General features: G+C 46.1%; 1 protein-coding gene across 6 annotated transcripts in view; it reads left to right on the forward strand.

The window, feature by feature from the left end:
• Window positions 1-344: 344 nt before the first annotated feature.
• The window catches only part of RPTOR (regulatory associated protein of MTOR complex 1), a 416,632-nt gene continuing 401,421 nt past the window's right edge, over window positions 345-15,555 (forward strand). For 3 of the 6 annotated variants that reach the window (XM_063799998.1, XM_063799999.1, XM_063800000.1), the window contains exon 1: window positions 355-1,318. In XM_063799998.1, coding sequence (XP_063656068.1) covers window positions 1,157-1,318 — 162 coding nt within the window. In that variant the 5' untranslated portion in view covers window positions 355-1,156. Of the gene's footprint in view, window positions 1,319-15,555 lie in introns of all 6 variants that reach the window. The other 3 variants (XM_024350719.2, XM_024350720.3, XM_063800001.1) reach the window with 2 other exon arrangements.

Raw genomic sequence — 15,555 nt, forward strand, 5'->3', positions numbered from 1 at the left:
TACTATATTTTCTAATATTATCAGTGTTTTTAAATATTTTCTAATATATCAGTGAAGCTTTTGCCGCTTTTTCAAAATCTGGAAGAAACAAGGCGGTTGATTCCTTTAATTTCAGGAGCATGTAACTACATTTATAATAACAATGTTTTTGAAAAAATAAATTAAACCGACAGTTTCATTTGTAGGATTGACTTTAATAACACGCCTCTACTGAACAAATGGCGATTAACTGGGGAAAACGGAATTATGGTAACTGAGGTAACGGGGTCGGGGACTCCGTCTCCTTCGCTGCATGCTGGGTGGCAGGGAGAGAACGCTCTGAGGAGGTTTGGTCTGTCCGCCACGCCGTAGGCCGCGGTGCATTCTGGGTCCTGGCAATATGGCGTCCTCCTTGATGGGCTGATGAGATGAGTTTCACTGTAGCTCCAAACCAGAGGGCAAAGCTCCCCTGACCCAATAAGCCCACGTTGTCCGTTTCCTCCGTGGTTCCGTGTCGCCCGTTTCTCAGGACTCGTTCTCAGGCAGGAGAGAGCCTCGGAGCTGAAGGCCAGGACCAGCCAGGCCGCGCGGACCTGAGGTTGAGGAACCGGGTGCAGGCGAGCACGATGGGCCGGTCCTGGCTCTGGTTGCAGCAGCTCAGACGAGTGCGGGACCCGCAGGGCTGAGAGTGGCTGGAGGAGACCCAGGGCCCTTTGAACCCGATCTCTTGGCCGGAGACCTCAGCCCAGTCGGCCCAGTGGGCGAACCGGCACCAAGAGCGGCCTGTCTTCGGAACTGCTGAGGCGGTGGAGGCCGAGAGCAGGGTCATCGTGAGGCCTGAAGTCTCTTACGCTTTTGGTAGCTCCCCTCGCAGCCCCTCTGGAAACGTACAGCCTCAGGAGCAGCCAGTGGCTTGGGACCTGGGGTGGTGTGTGTCTGCGGAGCTTCTTGGGCTGCCCCATTTCCTAGCGGCCCCCACCTCCCCACTTCCCGCTCAGAGTTAGAGATAAGGATCTCAGACTTTTGCCTGAGTAAGGGTCTCCGCACTCTTTATCCATTTGGTTTTCGATTTCCCGTTTTTGTTTCTTATTTCACCAATTCTGGTACACGCTAGTTTTTAAGGCTGGAGGTTCTCGAGCGCTTGCTGCCAAGGACTCCCCCACCCCCTCCCCCACTGATGGAGTCCGAAATGCTGCAATCGCCTCTTCTGGGCCTGGGGGAGGAAGATGAGGCTGATCTTACAGACTGGAACCTACCTTTGGCTTTTATGAAAAAGAGGCACTGTGAGAAAATTGAAGGCTCCAAATCCTTAGCTCAGAGCTGGAGGATGAAGGATCGGGTAAGTGGATTCTGAAGGCACCCCTTGAACTTGGTAGTTTCCAAGTTTACAGCCCGAAAAGTGTCCTTGGGAAAGCGCCGACATTTCCCCCTAGCCACACGTTGTAAGTCAACTAGAAAGCAAAAGCCATTTCAGACTGCAGTTTTTGGTTGAAAATGGAAAATGCTGTTTTGGTTAGTCATTATTCACTGGGTAGTGTTAATTCAATTCCAACTAAGTTCTAATTCAGATAATAAAAGTTAAGCAAATTTGAAAATACAGCATTGCGAGTATTTACATGCTCTTTGGCATACTACTTAGTTCTGTTAACAATTAGAGGAAGGACAACATGCGATATAATGCTTATACCCACATGATTAGTCTACTTTTTAAAATATCCAAGCTGGGTGAAGTGCAGAAGTCTGATATACTATGCTAGGAAATGAGATTACTGGAAAATGTTCAACTAGTAACAAATTAGTGCAAAGTTATTATAAAGTTACACTGAACTTCATTCTAGTCTTCTAAACAATTTCTCTTGAAGCTAGATTTTCCTCCTTTTATGTAGTGTCCTGTTGCTGTAACTTGGAAACAGGATTTCTTTAATCGTGAGTTAGGGTATGAGGCGTCGAGACTTGGGTGCAGGTTTTAGGGTGTCCGCATGGTGTTTGGAGTGTGGAGAGTGACTCACAAGCAGCTGGTAGGAAAGAAAACAGCCGAATTTTGTTGAATTTGTCCTTCATAAAACACCATCTATTTCCTGGTCTCAAAAGCAAAAGGGTAGTACTGCTTCTCCTCTATGCACACTTATAATTTGTCTTTTTGTAAGTTATTTTCTCCCTCCAGGCTGCTTTTATTTGCACATTTCAGTGATATAAAAGAGGAAGTTGGTGTTACAATGTTTGATTTTCTCTAGGCTTATGTATATGTTTATGGAATATTATTATTTTTTAGTATATGATGTTGAACATATATAAGATTACACTTCTGGGCTGGGCGCGGTGGCTCACGCCTGTAATCTCAGCACTTTGGGAGGCCAAGGGAGGCCTCCCAAAGGCAGGCGGATCACCTGAGGTCAGGAGTTTGAGACCAGCCCGGCCAACATGGTGAAACCCTGTCTGTACTAAAAATACAAAAATTAGCTGGGCTTGGTGGCAGGTGCCCGTAATCCCAGCTACTCGAGAAGCTGAGGCTGGAGAATCGCTTGAACCTGGGAGGCAGAGGTTGCAGTGAGCCGAAATCGCACCATTGCACTCCAGCCTAGGGGACAGAGTGAGACTGTGTCTCAAAAATAAATAAATAAATAAATAAAACTTCTGGTAACTCTAGTCAGTCAGTCAGTAGTAACCAGTTAGTTACTGACTTGGCTTACTTCTAAAAGGTTAGGAAAATTTGTTTCATCCAAAAGCATTTTAAGGAGTTAAATAAGTTAGTCATTGGGGGAGGTTGTATAAATTCTATCTTATGGACATCTTTAGTACTAACTATATAGTTAAAAGCTTTTGTGGTTGCTATACATATATGAAAAGACTTTTTAAAAAATTCTGTGTGGAGGGCAGTTTTTTTGTTGTTCTTTTGAAATGTGGTTCCATCTGCTGTCCTAAACCTATGTTCCAACTGTTTGAAACTGATTAATGGGTATACGTTTGACCTTTTAATTAAAACATTAATTTGTGAATGATCAACATTCCCTAATAAGCTTTTCACAGGTTGTTAAGAGAAACAAAAGTTCTGTGACTCTTAGTAACTACTGAGATTGCTGCTTAGAAAGGAGCTGGGGAGAAAGTTTGCTGTATCTGTTTTTCGGTGGAGAAAATCAGCAGCTAACATCTTCAGTTGAGTTTGTGGGAGTTTGGAATCTTGTCATCTCTTCCCTCTTCCAAAGGTCAGGTCCTTTGGAATCTTGTCATCTCTTCCCTCAAGGACCGTATCACACATGCTATAGTACAGAAGTTGCAAACTCAAATGATACTGAGCGGGGATGGTAGCATAAGAGAATGAAACAGGCCACATTTAAGAAGAATAATGGCATAGGTTCAAAGATAAAGACAAATGGCAGCTGACATTTGACACAGTGTGTGTGACAGTTTCTGGAGGGTGGGAACAGGGGCTCCCTGATGCCATAACTGAAGGGGCAACTGGGCCATGGCCAGGCCTCTCTCTTTGTCTTTGAGAAGTCAGCAAACTTTTTTTTTCTTTTATTGTAAATATTCATACTAATTCAGATTTATTACCAAACACATTGCAGTCCAACACTGCAGGCTGAACAACCCCATTTGTGGAGTGTTTTTCTGTTTCGTTTTTTTTTTTTTTTTTTGAGACAGGGTCTTGCTCTGTCATCCAGGCTGGAGTACAGTGGTGAGATCACATGGCTCATTGCAGCCTCGACCTCCTGGGCCTGAGTGATCCTCTCACCTCAGCCTCCCCAGTAGCTGAGACTATAAGTGTGCGCCAGTATATCTGGGGTTGGGGAGTCTCACTGTGTTGCCCAGGCTGGTCTTGAACTCCTGGGCTCAAGCAATCCTCCTGCCTTGGCCTCCAAAAATGCTAGGATTACAGGCATCAGCCAACACGCTCAGCCTGGGGTGGTTTTTTGTTTTTTGTTTTTTTTTTTTGAGATGGAGTTTCGTTCTTGTTGCCCAGGCTGGAGTGCAGTGGTGTGGTCTTGACTCACTGCAACCTCCGCCTCCCAGGATCAAGCTATTCTCCTGCCTCAGCCTCCCAAGTAGCTGGGATTACAGGCGCCCGGCTAGTTTTTTTGTATTTTTAGTGGAGGTGGGGTTTCACCGTGTTGGCCAGGCTGGTCCTGAACTCCTGACCTCAGGTCGTTCACCTGCCTCAGCCTCCCAAAGTGCTGGGATTACAGGTGTGAGCCACAGCACCTGGCCCTGGGGTGTTTTTTGACCAGTGGGTTACCTACGTAAGAATCTCTGTTACCCAGGCCTCCAGGCCGCACAGTCCCACTGTGCTGGAGGTAGCCTCCAGTCTGGTGGAGCAGCATGTTTGTAAAGTGAAATGTGTGGGCGTGGTTGTTCTGTGCTAGGAGCTACATCAACTACTTCCTGGTGGCCACTGACTGTCCTAAATGCAAGCTGAGATTTTGCTGCTTCTTGTGGTTAATTTGCAATTCCATACGCTTTTCTTTTGTACATATATTCATGGTTACTTACTGGCTCCTATTTAGTAGCCTTGCTACAGATTCCTCAAATTGACATCTTTACCAAAGTTGACTGACTGATGACTCCCAAGAAGTTTTTTTGCCACCCAACACTTGGCATCCTTCCAGAGCTACAGCCCTTGCCCGCTCTCAGTTGGGATTCCTACCATCTTTGTTTTGAATCAGTCTTGGTTTTCAAATGCCACTTTTACCACATTTTAATTTCTAAGTTACTGTTGGTTTAAAATTATTATCAAGTTAGTTTGTTGTTTGGTTAATTCTACTATGTATAGTGAATGAGGCATACATGTATCCATAGTGTTTTTAGCTTGCAATTTTCAAATAACTAGACATATATGAATTGTAGTTCAAAATGAATCATTCACAGACCTTTGGCTAAAACAGATATGTATATATCTGCCCTATTTGTGTTTTTGGCTCACTGCAACCTCCGCCTCTTGGGTTCAAGCGATTCTCCTGCCACAGCCTCCCGAGTAGCTGGGATTACAGGTGCCCACCACCATGCCTGGCTAATTTTTTTCATATTTTTATTAGAGACGGGGTTTCACCATGTTGGCCAGGCTGGTCTCAAACTCCTGACCTCAGGTGATCCACCCGCCTCGGCCTCCCAAAGTGCTGGGATTACAGGTGTGAGCCACCGTGCCTGGTCTAACTGTGATACTTTATAGTTATCACAGAGTTCATTTTCCTACTGGAAAGTGGACAGTGGGGATAACTGGTCTCAGATGACTCTTTTGCCTGGAATATGTGGGATGGAATCATGGGTGCTTGAGAACTATTGCTCTGAAAGTGTTGACAGACATGCTATGTCTACACGCATGTAGACTGACAGACACACTGTCTACATGCATGTAGCACCCCTGGCAGACACATTCTGTGTACACATGTGTGGTGTCATTGTCAGACACTATTTCCATGCATGTGTAGGACCACCGACAGGCATGCTATGTCTACATGTGTAGGGGATGAAATGGTTAGATGAAGAAGGCTATTTTGTAAACCATTCTCTAGACTCAGTTGCATTGCTCTGTAGCCATACTTTGCATAGGTCATGGAGGAAGCAGAGTAGATCTGTTCAACTAATACATGGACTGCCAAAGGTTTATGCGGTCTTTTCAGCAAGGGTAATAGCAATCCTTCATAATCTACACTACCCCCTCTGCTTTCCTCACCTTGCGTCCTCTCCACATTCCAACTGCGCCCTGTTCCACTCCCCTGAGACTGGTCTCCATATGGCCCCAGTTTGTTGCTAAATCTAAAGTTCTCTTCTCTGTCCTTCTCTGTTCTTATTTCACCTCTCAGCAGCATTCCACAATGTGGACCATGGCCTCTTCATAAAGCTATTTCCTCACTTGCTTCTGTGTCTTCACGAAACTCGGATTTTCCTCTTAGGTCACTAGTTGTTCCTTCTCAGACTCCTTTGCTACCTGACACCTAAATGCAGGGGCACCCCAGGAATTGATCTTGGACCCCATTCTCTGTTCTGGGTGTGCCCCTCCCTAGCAGATCTCATCGGGGCCCATGATTTTAAATAATGTCTACATGCCAGTGATGCTTAAACCCCCAATCTTTAGTTCTGATCTGGCCTGAAATGTCTGTCTCAGATGCCTACTGCCTGCTTTTTCTTAGTTTTCTCCATCACCACTTGCCACAACCACCATCCACTCAGTTGTTCAAGCTGTAAGTTTAGAGTTTATCCTTAATTCTTTCCTCTCCCTCTCTTTATCGCCCCATCCAATTCATTAGAACCCATCAGCGTTACTTCCAAAGCATGTCTTACATTGGCCTGCTTCATTTTGTCTCCACTGATGCAGCCCCAGTCCAGGCAGCCACCGTCTCTTGTCTGGACACTGCATTTGTGTCCTGACTGGTCTCCCTATGTCCATTCTTGCCCTACAACCAGTTTTTCACATAGCAGTCAGAGGGATCTTTTATTTATTTTGAAATGGAGTCTCTCCCTGTTGCTCAGGCTGGAGTGCAATGGCGTGATCTCGGCTCACTGCAACCTCCACCTCCCGAGTTCAAGAGATTCTCGTGCTTCAGTCTCCCGAGTAGCTGGGACTACCAGTGCATGACACCATGCCCGGATGATTTTTTGTATTTTTAGTAGAGATGCGGTTTCACCATGTTGGCCAGGCTGGTCTTGAACTCCTGAGCTCAAGTGATCCTCCCACCTCAGCCTCCCAGAGTGCTGGATTACAGGCGTGAGCCATCACACCTGGCCAGAGGGATTTTTTGAAAGTGTGAAGGGGTGGGTTGCCCCTCCACACCTGTGGGTGTTTCTCATTAGGTGGGATGAGAGACTTGCAAAAGAAAAAGAAACAGAGACAAAGTATAGAGAGAGAAATAAGGGGACCCAGGGAACCAGCGTTCAGCATATGGAGGATCCCGCCAGCCTCAGAGTTCCCTTAGTATTTATTGATCATTCGTGGGTCTTTCTCCGAGATGGGGATGTGTCAGGGTCACAAGACAATAGTGGGGAGAGGGTCAGCAGACAAACACGTGAACAAAGGTCTTTGCATCATAGACAGGGTAAAGAATCAAGTGCTGTGCTTTTAGATATGCATACACATAAACATCTCAATGCTTTACAAAGCAGTATTGCTGCCCGCATGTCCCACCTCCAGCCCTGAGGCGGTTTTTCCCTATCTCAGTAGATGGAATGTACAATCGGGTTTTATACCGAGACATTCCATTGCCCAGGGACGGGCAGGAGACAGATGCCTTCCTCTTGTCTCAACTGCAAGAGGCATGCCTTCCTCTTCTAATCCTCCTCAGCACAGACCCTTTACGGGTGTCGGGCTGGGGGACGGTCAGGTCTTTCCCTTCCCACGAGGCCATATTTCAGACTATCACATGGGGAGAAACCTTGAACAATACCTGGCTTTCCTAGGCAGAGGTCCCTGCGGCCTTCCGCAGTGTTTGTGTCCCTGGGTACTTGAGATTAGGGAGTGATGATGACTCTTAAGGAGCATGCTGCCTTCAAGCATCTGTTTAACAAAGCACATCTTGCACCGCCCTTAATCCATTTAACCCTGAGTTTGACACAGCACATGTTTCAGAGAGCACGGGGTTAACAGAATCTCAAGGCAGAAGAATTTGTCTTAGTACAGAATAAAATGGAGTCTCCTATGTCTACTTCTTTCTATACAGACACAGTAACAATCTGATCTCTCTTGCTTTTCCCCACAAAAGTGTGAATCAGATTCTGTTACTTCCTTACTGGTGGTCTCCATTGGCTTCCTCTGTGCTTAAAGTAGAACTCAGACTCCTTGCTGGTTCACAAAGCCTTCATGATTTGGCCTCTGCCTGCCTTTTCTGCTTCTTGGATAGAAACTCCTGGAATGCTTTTCTCTCTGATCTTTGCACACCTGGCCCCTTCTCGTCGTTCATACTTAGCATCTAGGTCCCTTCCTCAGAGAGGCCCACCATCACCCCATCTGAAGCAGCCACCCTGTCACTCATAAACCCTCCTGATGGCTATTTATTTCTCTGATATTTTTCTCCCTACTTCCTCCTGGAGATGCGAGCTTTTCATCATAAAGCAAGGACCTAGTCTAGTCTATGCTAGTCCATAGGACAGCACTTGGCACATAGTAGGGATTCAACAAAACTATACTGATACAAAATGGATAGTTACAAAAGGCTTCCACATACGTTATCTTTAAGGCTCAACAGCACCATAAATTACCTAGGGATCATTCTCTCCATGTTACTGATGAGGTAACTGAGGTTTTAATTGAATGGCTTACCTAAAGTTACATAAGTAACATGGCTAGCAGTGAGAGGAAGTGGAACCTGTGCAGAGGGAGAAACAAAGTTTAGTTCAAAACAAAACAAAACAAAACAAAACTGTATCATAATGTCTCAACTGAAACATTTATGTTAAGAGGTCACGGGGTTGAAATAGCAGACCAGCAGACCAACATTCAGCAGACAGAGAAGGATGCTCAGTCTGCTCACAGCATGTGCCCTGTGCACTGGGGCTTCCCCTAGACCCTTGCAGGGATCCACAAGGTCAAAACTGTTTTCATAATAATGGAACACCATTGGCCTTTTCCACTCTGTTGATACCTGCACTGACAGTGCAAAAGTGATGAATCAAGACAGCGGTGCCAAGCTGTACTACTAGTTCCTGATTTCTTTGCCATGCACATGGAGAGAATGTCCTTGCTAATAAAGCAGTGAAAATGATGACTTTTACTAAATCTTGACTATTAAGCACACATCTTTTTCAGACTGTGTGTGCTGCTCCTTCTCCTGCAGGCAAAGCCCAGTGGCTGCCTGGAGGAGGAGCATCTGCTGCCTTCATGGACGCAGCACGTCCCAAAGGAATTACCGACAGGCCGCCTCTGGATGTTCAGGCCTGTGTCCGCGGCAGACGTGTTTTTGAAAATGAACTTAGTGAGCTGTCACTTCAAGGAATACAACTGACAGTATTTGCTGCCAGTCATGAAATTTGAACCTTCAAGTGAAAATTGGTTTTGGAAAACTTGTATCTGCCGCTGTGAGACTGGCAGCTTCCCAAGACTTAAAGATGTTTCTGGTGAGATCCATAGTGATATTAATGAATGGAATTAATGTTGTAGAATGAAATGTGCCCACATTTGGAATAGCTGCATAATTCAGTGAACAAATATTTCCAGATGACCAATCCATGATATTACAAAATCATCCATAGGTAAAAGATCCGTTCAATGTTAGACCAGTGGATTTTAATGTAATAGGGTACAAAAAGTTCACCAGAGGATAGGTGTTTTTTTTTCTTTTTTGTTAAGACGGAATCTTGCTCTGTTGCCTAGGTTGGAGTGCAATGGCGCGATCTCGGCTCACTGCAACCTCCGCCTCCCAGGTTCAAGCAATTCTCCTGCCTCAGCCTCCTGAGTAGTTGGGATTACATGTGCCTGCTACCACGCCTGGCTAATTTTTATATTTTTAGTAGAGATGGGGTTTTGCCATATTGGCCAGGCTGGTCTCGAACTCCTGACTTCAGGTGATCCACCTGCCTTGGCCTCCTAAAGTGCTGGGATTGCAGGGGTCAGCCACCACACCCCGCTTGATGTTCTGTTGTGTGCGTGTGTGTATTTTTGTTGTTGTTATTTGTTTGTTTCACAGTTCACTGCATCCTTGACCTGGGCTCAAGTGATCCTCCTGCCTCAGCCTCCTGAGTCGCTGGGACTACAGGTGTGAGTCACCATGCCTAGATTTTTTTTTTTTGGATTTTTTGTAGGGATGGGGTCTCACTATGTTTCCTATAGTGAGAGTTTAAATATTTTATTCAAATAGATTGCAACAGATCTTTAAGAAACTACCACTTACTCAATTTTGTTGTAATATCAAATAATAATATTCTCAATTATTTGGATATTCTGATACTCCTGCCATTATGTATCTTTGTGAGGCCAGATTTTTCTCACATACTTCAACCAAAACAGTGTATTTCAACCGATTGAATGTGGCACCAAAAATGAGAATCCAAGGTGGGGTGCGGTGGCTCACACCTGTGATCCCAGCACTTTGGGAGACTGAGGCGGGCGGATCATGAGGTCAGGAGATCGAGACCATCCTGGCTAACACGATGAAACCCCGTCTCTACTAAAAAATACCAAAAATTAGCCGGGCGAGGTGACGGGCGCCTGTAGTCCCAGCTACTTGGGAGGCTGAGGCAGGAGAATGGTGTGAACCCGGGAGGCAGAGCTTGCAGTGAGCCGAGATTGTGCCACTGTACTTCAGCCTGGGCGACAGAGTGAGACTCCGTCTCAAAAAAAAAAAAAACCAAAAAACCCCCCAAAAAAACAAACAACAACAACAACAACAACAACAAAAAAACAAATGAGAATCCAGTTGTCTTCTATGAAGCTGGATATTAAGGAGATTTGCAAAAATCTGAAAAAAGCCACCTGAGACAAGTGACAAGATAACTGACAATTTTTGAAAATATAGTTATTTGTAGAAATGTTATTTATTTGAATATATAATAAGTTTGATTTTTAAGTGAATTCATAAATATATCAATTATGTTTTTCTGTTTTACCCTTCAATACGGAAAATGTTGATAAATGAAACTCATAAAAAAGCTCTTTGAGGGTCTTCAGGAACCTTTAAGACTGTAAAGGGGCCCTGCTGCCAGATGTTTGAGAGTTATTAGTGTAGTTAGAAGAAAGTGGGCCTCATCCTTAGGAAGAAGGGCTTGAGGATATCAGGTGGCTGGTCAGAAATGTCAGGCAGGGCCTTGAAGTGACATTAGATAAGAAACATAAAGGCCCTAATCTGTTGCCCTCTTTCCATTCGCTCTGCCTAAAGAACTGTTGAGGTCTCTGGACTTGGAGCTGGGAGGATGTTTGTGAAGAGCCTGTGTGATTGTGAGGGCAGTGGCCTTACATGTGGCCACGTAGCCCTCCATCAGGGCCTTCTATTGCTCCAGATTTCTAGTGTGTGTCCGGAGGGAGATGCACCACCGCCCACCCAGTAGCTCTTGTGCTGGGAGTGGAGGAACACCCAGTCTGTCTGAAGGAATGTCCACTCTGTCTGGCAAGGAGGAGGTGGCCAGAGGTTCAGCCAAGGTGGACAGCTCACGGGAAGTGTCCTGTCTCTCCAGGGCGCTGCTGCCTAGACAGACTGACAGACACGGTAGCACCAAATTATAATACGCAAGTATAGGTATCAATCATAGTAATTACAGGTGAGAATGACATTATTACGGGGAGCATCTTGATTTAATATTAAATAAGTAAATCATTTGCATTGAACTGCATTTATGAAAGAAATCATTCGCACTGACCAGCATTAAACTCCCAGCAGCCAATGACTTCATGTAGTTTGTGATGGGGAGCTGTCCCAGGATTCCAGCTGGGGAGTTGTTGTGCATAAATTTGTGTTTTGAAATACCTTATTGGCTATGGATGGAGTGGGGCGATTGGAGAGGGGCGAGACTGGAGGTGGGGGCACCAAGTGGAGAGGAGTTGTGCTAATCCAGGTGAGAAGCCCTGGGGGCTGGGCGTGGTGGCTCACTTTTGTAATTCCAGCACTTCGGGAAGCTGAGCTGGGAGGATCTAAAAAGTTTTTTGTTTTTTTTTTCTTAAATCTAGGTAGATACTTTGTGGTTCCCGAGACTCACATGAGACACTCACATCAGCGCTTGTGTGATTGTAAGGGCAGTGGCCTTACATGTGGCCACACAGCCACCGTCAGGGCCTCCTATTTCTCCAGAATTCTGTCTCACCTCTCCAATCCCTCTACTCCATCCACAGACAATAAGACCTTTCTAAACACAAATTTATACACAACAATTCCCTAGCTGGGCTCCTGGGCAGCTCCCCATCACCAACTACATGCTGAGCCCAGGAATTTGAGATCAACCTAAGCAACAAAGTGAGGCCCTGTCTCTACAAAAAGTAAAAAATAAGCCGGACATGGTGGTGCGCACCTGTGGTCCCAGCAACTCAGGAGGCTGAGGTGGGAGGGTAGCTTGAGCCTGGGAGGTTGAGGCTGCAGTAGTAAGCTATGATTGTGCTGGTGCACTCCAGCCTGAGTAATAGAGTGAGACCCTGCTTCAATAAAAACAGCAAGAAAAGAAACCTTGGGAGCCACAAAAGAGGCGGCTGCAGTAGGAATGGAGGATAGAGCATGGATCCTACTGATTTGAAGAAGGTAGAAATAGAATGTGAAGTGGATGGGTTCCAGTGGGTGGAGTTTGTGGGTGTAGTGTGGACTGGCTGGCTGGTACAGTTCCGCTCTTTTTATTTGCTCTTGAAGTGGATATACTTTTCATTAGTGAGTCTCATGTGAGTTTCAGGAGTCACAAAGAGACCATCTACCTAGATTAAAAAAAAAACAAAACTTAAAACATGCTGGCCGGGCACGGTGGCTCACGCCTGTAATCCCAGCACTTTGGGAGGCCGAGGCGGGTGGGTCACCTGAGGTCAGGAGTTCGAGACCAGCCTGCCCAACATGGCGAAACCCCGTCTCTACTAAAAATAACAAAAAATGAGCCGGACGTGGTGGCGGGTGCCTGCAATCTCAGCTACTTGGGAGGCTGAGGCAGGAGAATCGCTTGAACTCAGGAGGTGGAGGTTGCAGTGAGCCAAGATCTTGCCACTGCACTTCAGCCTGGGTGACACAGTGAAACTCTGTCTCATTGTTCCTTTCTGAATTGCTGTGGAAGACTCTTGAGATGGATAAGAACATGCCCTCCTCATTATCACCCTGTGGAGTTCTAGAGCTAGAGTTTTAACAAGATAGCATGTGGATTACACATAGGAGGTGTCCTCCAGTTTCTGACTCTATCCTCCTCTTATTCAAATGACTTTAAAAAGGAATTTTGAAGGCTAAGGTGGGAGGATCACTTGAGGAAAGGAGTTCAAGACCAGCCTGGTCAACATGGTGAAACACCCATCTCTACCAAAAATTTAAAAATTAGGCGTGGTCGTGGATGCCTGTTATCCCAGCTACTTGGGAGGCTGAGGTATGAGAATCACTTGAACCCGGGAGGTGGAGGTTGCAGTGAGCCAAGATCATGCCACTGCATTCCAGCCTGGGTGACAGAACGAGACTTTGTCTCAAAATAAATCAATAACTCAATAAATCAATCAATAAATACAAAAATAAAAAGGTATTTTGGTCATCTACAATACTTGTTTCAGGAGAGCTGAAGTCTGATACCTTTCTCTAAGTCTAAATATATGGAAAATGGCCAGGCACAGTGGCTCACGCCTGTAATCTCAGCACTTTGGGAGGCTGAGGAGGGCAGATCACTTGAGGTCAGGAGTTTGAGACCAGCCTGGCCAACATGGTGAAACCCTGTTTCTACTAAAAATCCAAAAATCAGCCGGGCATGGTGGCAGATGCCTGTAATCCCAGCTACTCGGGAGGCTGAGGCAGGAGAATCACTTGAACCCAGGAGGCAGAGGTTGCAGTGAGCCAAGATCGTGCCACTGCACTCCAGCCTGGGCGACAGAGCGAGACTCCGTCTCAAAAAATAATAATAAATAAATACATAAATATATGGAAAATGCCATTCCAGTAAATATTTGGCATTGCAAATCAATGCTTTAACTATGTTCTAGGCTGGGCACAGTGGCTGATGCCTGTCATCCCAGCACTTTGGGAGGCTGAGGCAGGTGGATCATTTGAGCTCAGGAGTTTGAGACCAGACTGGGCAATGTGGTGAAACTCTGTCTCTACAAAAAATACAAAAAATTAGCCGGGCATGGTGGCATGTGCCTGTGGTCCCAGCTACTCGGATGGCTGAGTCAAGGGGATGGTTTGAGTCAGGGAGGTCAAGGCTGCAGTGAGCTATGATGGTGTCACTGCCCTCCAGACTGGGTGACAGAGCTAGACCCTGTCTCAAAAAAACCCCTGAAACCCTTAAACTTGTCACATATTGGTGGGTGTGACTGCAGAGAATTGTCATGCCTTCAGAGGCCAAACAGGAAACAGCTGAGGAGGAGACAGTGGCGAGAACAAGTTTGAATTTTACCCAGCTGTCGGTATATTTTTCAGGTGCGTTTACGTTCTTGACTAGTACTTTTTGTATTTTAAAATGTTGATGTAATTTCAAACTGACGGAAAACCTGTAAGAATAGTATCATGAGCTTCCCTATAGCCTTTGCCCAGGTTCGCAGATTGTTTACATCTCGCCTTGTTTACTGTCACCCTCCATTTACATATTCAGACTGAGCTGGAGATGCTGTCCCCCTTCTACTCCTAAACACCGAGTCTGTCTCCTCAGAGGAGGCCATTTTCTTACGTAAGCACAGTGCAGTTGTGAGAGTCAGGACCTGTATCATGGATATGTGCTCCCGGCCCTCTGTAGTTCAGAAGGTCAGGTGTTGCTGCCTGCCCAGCAATGTCCTCATTATGCCCCACCCGTCACCCAGGATCACACGTTGCATTTGGTGGTCGTGTCTGTGTAGCCTACCTTAATCTAAAGGAGTCTCTCAGTCTGTTTTAGACTTTCTTGACCTTGATTTTTTTAACTGTGAATTTACCATCTCGACCATCTTTCAGCACACAGTTCAGTGGCAGCAAGCCCATCCACATGCTTGTGCAGCCACCACCAGCATCCGCCACCAGCAGCCATCTCCAGCAGCTTTCCATCTTCCCAGACTGAAACTGTCTCCATTAAACACCAACTCCCCATTCCCCTTCCCCAGCCCTTGGTAACCGCTCTTCTGCTTTCTGTCTCTGAATGTTTTGGCCTTGCATGTAGTAGAATGTCCTGAATTTGAGCTGCCTAGTCTTTCCTCATATTCACACTGAGATGGGGCATTTTGGGTAATGATGCGCCTTTGTCAGTGAATCCCATCAGGAGCACACGACGGTGCTTTGTCCCAGTACTGTCATGCTCATTTGATCCATTACCTTCAAGCCGTTTCTTGCTGAGTGGCCGCCTCCTGACTGATGCTGCCCTTTTGCCATACCTGTTTGGGAGCACGTCCTGACTTTCCAGCACAACTAGAGGGCCCAAGCTCACTCTGTGCCCTCCCTGCCCCAGTCCTGGAATTAGCCTTTTCTCCAAGGAGCCTGGTTCCTGTTAGTGGCGAATGGCATTGAGAAGCCACGAACGTGTGCATTTAGAGCTGGGCTGTGTGCTTTGCCCTTGGTGTGGCATGCGTCTCCTGTTGGTTGGCCCTCTGAGCAGGAGAGAGAGGATGGCGCTCTGTCTTGTTTACCTCTGTTTCTCTGTGTATGCTGGAACCATGGATGTGTAGAAAGAGCTCCAGTCCAGCTCCTCACCATGATATGTTCTGCCCTTCCCCCTTTGCCTGCTACCACTCCCTACCCAGCCATGGGAAACCAGCTCCATTGTCCTCATTTAATCATGGGCTCAAAGCTGGAATGCACAGAAGGGAGCCTCGGAATGGCTAACCCTGGCCACTTGGGAAAGCAAATGCTGCAAGAGGTTGACTTCCTTGTTTTCTGAGGTAAATGTTACATATGGTGAAATGCACAGACCCCAGCTATCTGAACAATTGGCTCATGCTGTCTAGAAATGTCAGCATTCGTCAGTGTTTTGTGGGAAATCACTGTTGTTTTACATAGATGGCACTGCACGTAGGGTGCATGGGGTGAAGGGGAC

Source organism: Pan troglodytes, chromosome 19 (genome assembly GCF_028858775.2).
Source record: "Pan troglodytes isolate AG18354 chromosome 19, NHGRI_mPanTro3-v2.0_pri, whole genome shotgun sequence".
In the NCBI taxonomy this organism is placed as follows: domain Eukaryota; kingdom Metazoa; phylum Chordata; class Mammalia; order Primates; family Hominidae; genus Pan; species Pan troglodytes.